The sequence below is a fragment of the Aspergillus caelatus genome (genome assembly GCF_009193585.1).
Source record: "Aspergillus caelatus strain CBS 763.97 unplaced genomic scaffold BDV27scaffold_221, whole genome shotgun sequence".
NCBI classification, from domain to species: domain Eukaryota; kingdom Fungi; phylum Ascomycota; class Eurotiomycetes; order Eurotiales; family Aspergillaceae; genus Aspergillus; species Aspergillus caelatus.
The window spans coordinates 1-9,863 of record NW_022475484.1 but is presented as its reverse complement, the minus strand read 5'-3'; the positions used below and the strand labels follow the sequence as shown (position 1 = coordinate 9,863).

Genomic DNA, 9,863 nt, shown 5'->3' with positions numbered 1-9,863 from the left:
GGGAAATAAAAAATCAAAATAATAAATAACGAAAAGGCTGCAAAAGTATATCAAAGGATTAGAAATACATAAAATACCCGGTTCAAAAAGTCGGTGGTTGTCCTGCACGTACATCCTGCAAGTCGTCTGCCAACGTGACCCTTCCTTTCCACATCTCCACTTGCTTCATACACGATCCAGTGTCTGAATATCCTTCTCTCTCTTTCGTGGAAAAAAAACAAAAATATAACAGAGACTTGAAGATCATCAAAGAAAAAGAAAAAGTGGCGAAATATTCTATGGATTTTCAACCACTGTCGATGCGATATCCTTGCATATAGAACGAAAAAGGATATCTATACCTCATTCAATTCTATATGATATCCTATTTCTTCTTACTCTTCTTTCCCTCTCCTACCTTATTTCTTTATTTTATATATATATATACATTTTAAATTCATGGTTAAAAAAGATCTTCGGTTGTCCTTTTTACCATCCATATTTAACACCGCCCTTTCCAACTATTTTAATTGTTTCTATAAGCAGATACTTGCAGGGTTACTGTCGTGGTACTAGGGTCAAGGACTTGGAAAAGGCATACGAGCATTACCAGGAAGGCCACCACCACCACCCCCAACGCATATTACTCCTCCTTCTCCAACATCTTGAATCACTCCCCTGCTGCCGCGAGCGCTACGCATCACTTCGGAACCATCGTGTACCCGCTGTAGCAGTGATTGTCTCCCGACTGGACAGGGGGCGCAGTCATCTTCGGGGTCTCTTACAGGCCGGCGTGTCCCAAGGATTCGGTACGCTGCATGGGTTAAGCACAACTAACGGAACCCTTGGCGGCCATTGCCCTCATTTAAGAATCCAACCCGGTGTCTCGTGCGGTGTTGGAAATTCCAAGGTTTTTTCTTTCCAGCCATCCACCATTTAACCGTGCACTTTTACATGATCCTTCAGTCCAACACTTCTTCTGGAAGCGTTGTTGTAGCGGCTGAGGAATATTCTTGGCTCATCGCCAAACCAGACCACCGCTCTTTTTATTCGGCGTGGCTTCCTTACCTACTACTTATCCCACTCTCTGCCACTGCCGCCGTGCACTCGCGTCTGATCAGTGTGGAAAAAAGTGTCTTAGGCTGTGCTCATCGCCTTACACCCTGCTTTAACCGGAGCCTACTCCTTGATCACTCGCCCGTCTAACCTACTACTCTATCGATCACCACGCTAAAGCAGTTGGAACACGAAGGTCGTGAACCACCTTCCCAACAGAACACAATGGAGCATCTTCACTCGCAATCTCCGGCTAATTATATGCCATCATCACGAAAAAGCCGCATGGCCATCGATGCCCTGCTGAACCCGTCAGCAGAGTCGGACAACTCCGCTCAACTGCAATACGCCCATTCAGGATCGCAGTATTCACCCATCTACCCACCCAGTCCTAGCCATCATTACTTCTATCACCCCTACGCAGAGAACCATCATCACCACCACCACTATCCTTACCGGGAAAGTTCTGGCTCCTCGCAAGACCAGGCGTTCTTGCCATATCGACCACGGTCGACCGAGTCATCGCCAGGTGCGTACTCTCGGGACCGGTACGACTCGGTCTCAAGCAGTTCTAGCAATGCCCCAGAGCGGCGACGCCCCCCTCGACCAAAGTACGAGGAAGAGGAAATGTACTTCATTTGGTATCACCGCGTGGATCTGTGCCAAGAGTGGAAGGAAGTGCGCGAGAGCTTTAATCGACAATTCCCTAGCCGGCAACGACGCGGATTCCAAGGAATCCAATGCAAATTCTACCGATTCATCAAGGAGAAGAAATGTCCAACGCTGCGAGAGCAGAGACGCATGCGCGATGGCGAGTTCCTCCGAGAGGGGTCGGGGCTAGTTGAGTCGGCCGCACCACGATTTGGTGTTGTGGAATGGATGGGGGCGTGGTATCCTTGGATGCGAGAGACTAAAGAACAAGTTCTAAGTCGACGCATATCACATTGAATTTTCTCTTCTTCTTTCTTCCTCTAAGAATCCTTACCTCCTTCATTCCTCGACTTTCTACGGATCCTCCTTCCGCCTTGAAAAATCTCCTTCCTTACGGCCGTCAAGATACCTCTGAAGTTACTCGCCTACTTTAATTACCTCTTTTAACCTTATGTTCTTTTTACCGACAGGGCTATCATTCTGAGACGTTACTGCGTTCTTTTTCTCTCGTTTACATTGTTTTATGATTCTCACTGGGAGGTTGTCTGATCTTTAGCATGCATGCATCACATCGTCATTGTTGTTTTTTTATTCTGGATTGAAAGGGAAAAGAAATTTATGGAGACTGTCATTTGTATTGGAGTGGATGAGATTATTAGTCTCGACCGAATTTACTTCATTGAACTTAAGAGAACATACTAGTTTCCTTATCCCGGAGATAGCACGGATGTAGTCAGCATGTACCATACAATACCATACAGGGCATCAATACCCAACACCACAGCATACAGTACAAGTACATACATAGCACACACACAAAAATAAAAAACACCACTAATAGGTATGCAGCGCAACATCAACAGACCCAGTAGAATAATATAGGTAGGAAACAAAATAATATCACATCATAGGACAAGTATGTCAGCGAAGCAAGCGAATAAGCGAAGCCGAACCCCCTAGTTCGAAACCCCTACATCTCTCATTCCCAGGAATCATAGGTAACACATGATATCATCTTACAACCCGCAAGAGGCAGAGTTACTCAAATGGAACTGAGCAAGGAGGAGACTATTTGTTCCCTGCTCCGCTGTTCCTGCGAAATACTCAAGGAGAAAAATAATAGAAATATAATGAAAGTGAAAAAGAAAAAGGAAAGAGAAAGTTGAAATATTGGTGACAATATCGTCGCACCACAGCCTTTTATCACAAATACCCATAAAAAGGTTATCATTAGCAGCAGAACTTCAAACTGAAACCCTACTTAATTTACATTCCATCAACTCTACATGTAACGTATGTATTGAGTATATACATCCCCCATTTTCTGCAAGCGCCGCGGCATAATACTCAATATACATATTGACAAGGCACATTCAATCATTTGGAATAACATTCAAATAGTAGGTAGGATCTACTACTCCGTCGGTGATAACACATCTCCAATCATGCAGATTCATGCAAGTCGCCCCTCCTGCCAAATCGAGAAATCGCCCTTCTATGCATCCGTGATGGTAAAAAAGAATGCTCCACTTTTACACATCAACATGGATCATGTTGGGTACCTAATTCACATTCATTGGAATGTTGATGCTTTTGGTATGCTGAACTTATAGGGATGCGGAGATTGTAGGGTTGGGTTGGGTAGGGACATCCCTCTCTCACTTGGCATTTTGATTTGTTTTACCTTTTTCCCGTCTGCATGGTGAGACTGCATATGGTCTTCTGTTGGCTTAGTCGATGGTCTACGTTTCCTTAGTGTGTAGATTGGGTTGGTGTCTGCTCGTGTAGATGACCTTTTCATTTTTCATTTATTTTCTCATTTTTTTTTTTTAAAAAAAAAAAAAATTTCTACTTTTTCTTTTTGCTTGTTCATGAAGGAAATGATCTACAACTGGATCTTGGATATTTGTAGGATTAGATTGGGGTTTCATCTTGAGCGGGAGAGAGAGAGAGAGAGAGAGAGAGAGAAAATATAGCATGACTAGAAGACCATCTGTACCTCATGTCATTTCGTACTTTGTACCCGTACCCTTATGATGTTGGATTTAATGCATGCCTGGACCAGGGTTGATCCCCCGTCCAAGACATGAAGGGTGTAATAATCATACGTACTGTACTGCACATGCTGTGTTATGGAGTCCGCATGCAGAAATGAAGGTTACTCTGCAGAAACAGACTCGGTCTCATCATCTGTCTGCCCTCGTCTGCATCTGCAGAATTGCGGTGAGTGAAGGAAGATGGCCAGGAGAACAAGGGGACTGGTGTCTGATCGCGTATTGCTTCCCACCCCTGCCGAAGGTTTCTCTTTGCCCAAAGTACCGTGCAGAACAAGCACTTAGATCCAATAGAATAATCAATGCAGCCACCCGTCGTTGTGCCCATCACCAGCTCTCGTCATCAGAATCCACGTGTGCCCGTTGTCTATCTCCGTATCCATAGCCATAACCAAAGCGCTCACTGGATGAATCGTCAAAGTTGAACTCTTCGTCATCCGACTGATGGCGTCGATACTTGCTGTACACGGCTCTAGGATCGTCCTCTTCGTCATCCCAGGAGAGTTCTTCGTCTGGATAGTCATTCGCAGGATTATTTTCAGCTATAGTAATTGTTAGTCAGATTTCTCTCTTTCTTTCCCTTGGTTTTGAAAAGAGTAGGCCTCGAGTTGGTTTCTATGCGACGGGCTCGCTTACCATTGGAATCGCCGTCTTCGCTGTCCCACTGATCTTCATCGTCATCCTCTTCTGCAAAATGCTCCCAGTATTCTTCATCCTCAGGTGTGATGACGATTACACCGATGTCCTGACGACTCGTATCGATACCTTTTTGACGGAACCACTCATCCTGGTTCAATTCCAAATCCGTTAGTGGGTTCGTAAGCTGTCCTCCATCCGGCAGAGGACGCCGGATGTACGTATCGTAGACATACTCCCCGTCACTATCGTCATCCTGCCCTGCAGCGGAGGTTAAGTGGTGTAGTGCTGGCGTGGCAGTCTCGGCGGATCCTTCAGGATTCGTCGCCCCTTGCTTGCGTTCTGCAGACCCCGCCGCTCGAAGCTTGTTGGGTGTACGAGGAGGATATTTTAATGGAGGCTTGGGCATCACCGAACGAGCCCGCTCGCCAACAGATTGAGGGTTATGTTTCGTCTCCGCGGGCGACACCTCTGTTTCCAATTCCATTTCCCCCTCGAGCTCTAATGCGATTTGCTCGAAATCCCGGGCCAGTCTCTCTGACTCATCTTCCCAGTTGCTGTGGCGTGCTTGGGCCCCTTGTTCGAGCACCTGCGAGATATGCTTTTTGGCGGCTGAGATCGCCCCCTTACGCTCCTCCCTCCATTTTCTTTCAGCCTGGTTCACCACCGGTCTCTTCCGCAGACGGACAGGCTGTTCCTTAGCCGCATCGGAGCCGTCACGAGAGCCGACATCATCCGCTCGCACCGCCGCATCAGCCACCAAAGACGCCTGCCGTGAATGCGGTTTACGCCGAAGCTTCTCCACGAGCACTGCGACCCCATCTGCTTTACGTTTCTGTACCCCTCCACCACTGCTCCGGAGGGGACTCATCGGCGTACTTGACCTCGAAATCTGGAATCGTCGCAGCGACTGCGTCCGTGATGGCGAAGACGCCGAACTGCCTCGCGCACTGGAAGCGGATGACACGCCAACCGCGGGAGTCTCAGCAACAGCATCACGATCTGGGCTCTCATTGTGAGTGCCCCGTTGAGCGGGTCCCGGCGAAGAATTCAAAGCCCTCTTCACCTTCTCCTCGGCTTCCTTCCGAAGGGCCGCGAGACGTTTTTCTTCGCGAAGCTCTGCCCCGGGGGATGTGGCTCTGACCAAGGGAACCCCTCCCGTGGAGCGGTTCGGCACAGCCGAAGATACAGAGGTGCTCACAGAGCGCGGAGTGAGAATAGACCTCTGCGCCGCTGATACGGGTGAAGCACTTGGGGAGCCGTTTTTCAGATCCTTGGCACTGACCTGGACTCGCTGGAACACGAAGTCTGTAAAGCGGCGTTTTGTCTGATGTAGATCAGACTGAATATCTGAGGTCTCCTATCAGCTTTTGGTGGCCATTACAGATGGAGGCATTCCCATGCGGATATACAAAGCGGGGGGACTGGGGTTTAGTTTGATCGGTAGAGGCTTGACAACTAGCAAAGGATCAGGGAAGCTTCTTACATAACGTGTCCACCGGTTCCTCCTCTCGACGGCGTTTGATACTGATCTGTTCTGGAGGCAATGACATTTTGGGGATTTATAAAAAACTGAGCTTTGCTTGGTATAAATTAGGATTGATGGCGAAGGAGGAATGGCGACAACGACAGTTTAGGATGATCTCCAACATTTCTTCAAGTTCCATGGTTTGGGCTAGAAGGGGCTTAGCGTGCCATCACCCATGTATAAGATCACGTGATCGAATGTTGACTCTTTACTCGATTCGGATGGGCAGCATTTGACCATTTCGCTACTCGAGATACTCGTGGACACGGTGATAACAAGTGTAGATCATTGCTTTTCGTATTTCTTCTCTTATGCTATATTTCTCGATGGCTACTACCATCGCCATCCCGAACTTATTACCTCCGCACAGCTATATAACCCCTGTCCGTCATCCAATATGCAAAAGGAGCTGTTTGCTCTGGATTAATTCCGTCAAAATGGCATCGCATATGCAACTGAGCAGAATAAACATCAAAGAACAGACCAGAGCCAACCAGTCTAGGGTATAGCCGAGATCTTACCCGCCTTCGTAGCCAACTGGAAATCGAAATGGAAACAACCAAAAGAAGAATGGAAGGGGAAAGGGGATCATACCCAGCTAGCAATACAAGGATGGTATAAAAAAGATTATTAAACGGTGTAAGATGGGTTGACTGAGAACGAAATTTGCACAAAAATAATAAAAAATGAGAAAGAGGAAAGAGAGAAATACTGTAGATCAAACCAATACAAAGAAAGTAATCAACGGGTGGTGTTTTCAAAACAATAGATGAACATGATGAAGAGAAAACGTCAAGTAAAAAGTTTTAATAGTTAAAGATGATGCACCCACAAGAATGGAAGAGGAAATTCTCTCAAAATATTAAGATGAAATTATTTGGCTCCGATCTCTTCCTCAGCCCAGCCAGGTAGCGAGTTTTCGTTCTGGATGGCCAGTCCAAACCCGGCATGGTTGAGACCGCCTAGGGCAGATGTAAAGCTGGAGAAGCTACTCTGCGGTTGGTGAGCTACGCCTGCACGGCTATGTCCAGCCTGGCCCGAAATAGGACCGAAGGGTTCCTGAGAGAAGGACGGCAAGCTGACGGCACGAGAGTGCTGCGCGCGTGGCACGCTTAAGCTGCTGGTGCTGGCAGTGGTGTGATGTCCAGGGCCGCTAGAGCCATTGGTAACGTTCAAAAAGCCGTTGGTCGACGGCTTGTGTTGATGCAGCGGTGCTTCGATGCTCCCGTTAGTGAGCTCGCTGGTAGATGTACCGTTGTAGAGGGGCTGTTGCTGAGGTGGTTGGGACTGGGACTGAAGAGCAGCGAGGGAGATAGAGTCGTTCAAGCGGTTCTCTTGTTCTTGAGCTTGCTGGGCGGACATTTGGTTAAGATACATGGTTAGCGGGTTGCTGGACCCCACATTCAACATTCCGGACGGCGATGTAACTGTCTGCAGCGGGTGCCGGCCCTGCTGGCCATTCTGAGAACCTGTCGAGCCTGGGGCAGGAGAGAGGGCGGAACGGGTCGGGCTGGACCCGGAGCCAGAATGGCTCAAGTTCTGCTGGAAGCCATTGAGTGCCGGTGAGGGCGACTGCGGGCCTTCCAGTCCGCCGTTGCGATTTTGCTGTCCACCGTTACCCGTCTGGCGAGGCGGGTTGCCGCAGCGATCCTTGCCAAAGTTGATCTTGAACCGCTTGTACTCCTCCCTGTTCCGCATTCCCTCAATCGCCTTGATGGCATTGGCAATATTGGTAAAGTTCACGAAAGCACAACTTTTCTCGCGCAATGTGTTCACCAGCTCAATCTCTCCATATTCGGAGAAGTCTTGGCGAAGACGTTCCTCCGACCAAGACTCATCGAGATTGCCAACATAGACGTTTCGCGAGGCACCGCCGCTTACAGCCAGGGCAATAGCTGGGGGTAGGGGACCAGAGTGCTTGCCCCAGCCGATCTTTAAGCGACGGTTGTGAATCATTAGACCCTGGAGGTTACTCAAGGCATAGAAGGAAGCGGCCGAGGTCGGGTCAATGAAGGTAACGAAGCAGATATGCTTGTCGGGGATGTAACGGATATGATGCAGAAGGCCACCGCGCACTACGTTGCAAATCTCTTCAATGGTGGTTTCCGGATGGATGTTGCCCAGATAGATCGTCCGGTTGCCCAGGTTGTTGACTCCGCCAGCAGATGTAGCGACGGCTGCAGCTGCGACGGACTGTTGGGCGAGTGCGTTCGTGATTAGGTCCCGATCTGCCGAGTTGAGGATGTGCGCGTACCCTGGCGCGATGCCCAGGAACTGAGCGGCATTCTGTTGCTGTGTTTTGGAAACATATGCACACCGATCCTTACCGTAGAAGACACGCCTAGGTGCCTGCCATTTAGTCTCTTGGGGCAGTTGAGAGACGGCTTTCATCGCGTTGCTGATTGACAGGAAATGTACAAAGCCAATTGCCTTTTCCTTCACAATCTTCACGGTATCAATCGGACCAAACTTCCCAAGCTCTTCGCGCAACTCATCCTCTGTCATCTCCTCTGGCAAGTTGCCTAGGTACACGTTCCTGGACGCCCCCGACTGCTGCACTGCCAGGGCCACTGAAGTGGGCACCTGCGAGGGCTTGCCCCAGCCAACCTTGATGTCATTGCCTTTGATAGCGAGCTTTTTCAAGATAGCATCCGAGTGGAAGTGCGTTGCCGAGTTGCTGTCCAAGAAGGAGATGAAGGCGCAATTCTTGTCAGGGAGCAAGCGTACTGATTCAATCTGACCGCTACGGACATGATTTAAGATTTCTTCGGCCGAAGTTTCCGCCGGAATATTGCCCAGATACACGGTTCGACTTGTACCCGAGAGAAGGCCCGGAGTTACCGACGCGGCGGGACTTCCGAACGCCGCATTACCCAAGCCACCCATACCACCAACCGGTGATTGAGGACCCCCAAGCAATTGGGAGTTTCCCATACTATCCGCAGACATCATACCCGAGTACAGACTGGCGTTCTGCGGGGCCTGTGTTGGGCTTCCCAGCTGGTTCTGGTGGTTTTGCGCGTGCGCCGACGCATTGGCCTGAGAGAAACCACCAAAGTTGGTGAACTGGGGCGAGGCAAAGGCTGAAGGGGTTCCCGGTTGGAAAGGGCTTCCGAGCAGTAGTTGGGACGGCAACAAAGGAGTGAAGTTCATGTCGAACGCGGTGCCCGAGGCTGCCATGGTGTCGGTATTGTTTTGACTGGCGGCGGTATTGATGGCAGGGATATTAGCTCGACGAGCGTTCCGATCTGTCAGACCCTGCAGAGGGAGGCTATTGGAGTTGTACGCTCCGTGGGAGAAACCAGTATCGTCCGCGTTGAGGTGGGAAAACTTGGAAGGGATCAAACGACTCGGAATGCTTGAGGCATCGGAGGTTTGCATGGCGAGGAACACGAACGGTCCGGACGCGATAGCCCCCTAGCTAAGGAAGAGGGGACAAAAGTAAATTGGGGCTAATGTGAAATGATCGATATCACCGTCCAGGGGGGGGGAAAGGGAAGTGCGAGTCACAACGACGTGGTAGGAATGGTCGGGAGAGCGAAAAGCCAACCGGCGTGAAGATCACCCCCGAAAGGAGAAAGGAGGAAGGGAATAAGTGAAGGAAAATAGCGGCCGAAAAGATGGCCGAGTGAAGTCGAACGAAAAGGAGGACGGAGAAAAGAATAACAATAAAGAAGCCTGGATAAGGAAAGGCCAATTGAGACGTGTCTAGAAAGAGGTCCAGCGGTCAATTGGAATGTGCATTGGACAATGTTCGGTGGAACGGTGACAAACCTCTTAGTTGGTGTTTTAGGGGCTGCGGGTGAACAATCCCCGTAAACAGGACCAACTTGTCAATTGAAGAATTGAGAGAAGCAGAAGAAGGAAAAAAAAAAAAAAGAGAGAGAGAAATATGATAATAAGAAAATAATAATAATAATATAACTGGAGAAATAAGTAGTCAATCGAAATTAAAAGAG

The 9,863-nt window shown here is 49.0% G+C and overlaps 3 protein-coding genes across 3 annotated transcripts; 1 reads left to right on the top strand and 2 right to left on the bottom strand.

The window, feature by feature from the left end:
• The first annotated feature begins 1,090 nt into the window (after positions 1–1,090).
• BDV27DRAFT_43076 (uncharacterized protein) lies at positions 1,091–2,129 on the top strand. The gene has a single exon (XM_032076623.1). The coding sequence runs from the start codon at positions 1,261–1,263 to the stop codon at positions 1,981–1,983; it is 723 nt and encodes a 240-aa protein (XP_031923318.1). The 5' UTR covers positions 1,091–1,260; the 3' UTR covers positions 1,984–2,129.
• Positions 2,130–3,582: 1,453 nt separating this feature from the next.
• BDV27DRAFT_134794 (Iwr1 domain-containing protein) lies at positions 3,583–5,998 on the bottom strand. Its single transcript, XM_032068371.1, has 3 exons — positions 5,863–5,998; positions 4,377–5,726; positions 3,583–4,282 (listed from the first exon to the last, which is right to left on the bottom strand). Exons 1-3 carry the CDS (start codon positions 5,927–5,929, stop codon positions 4,068–4,070), a joined length of 1,632 nt encoding a protein of 543 aa, XP_031923317.1. The 5' UTR covers positions 5,930–5,998; the 3' UTR covers positions 3,583–4,067.
• Positions 5,999–6,187: 189 nt separating this feature from the next.
• Positions 6,188–9,811, bottom strand: BDV27DRAFT_134793 (putative differentiation regulator (Nrd1)). The gene is made up of 2 exons (XM_032068370.1): positions 9,679–9,811; positions 6,188–9,612 (listed from the first exon to the last, which is right to left on the bottom strand). The coding sequence occupies exon 2, from the start codon at positions 9,283–9,285 to the stop codon at positions 6,778–6,780; it is 2,508 nt and encodes an 835-aa protein (XP_031923316.1). The 5' UTR covers positions 9,286–9,612; positions 9,679–9,811; the 3' UTR covers positions 6,188–6,777.
• Between the last annotated feature and the right edge of the window lie 52 nt (positions 9,812–9,863).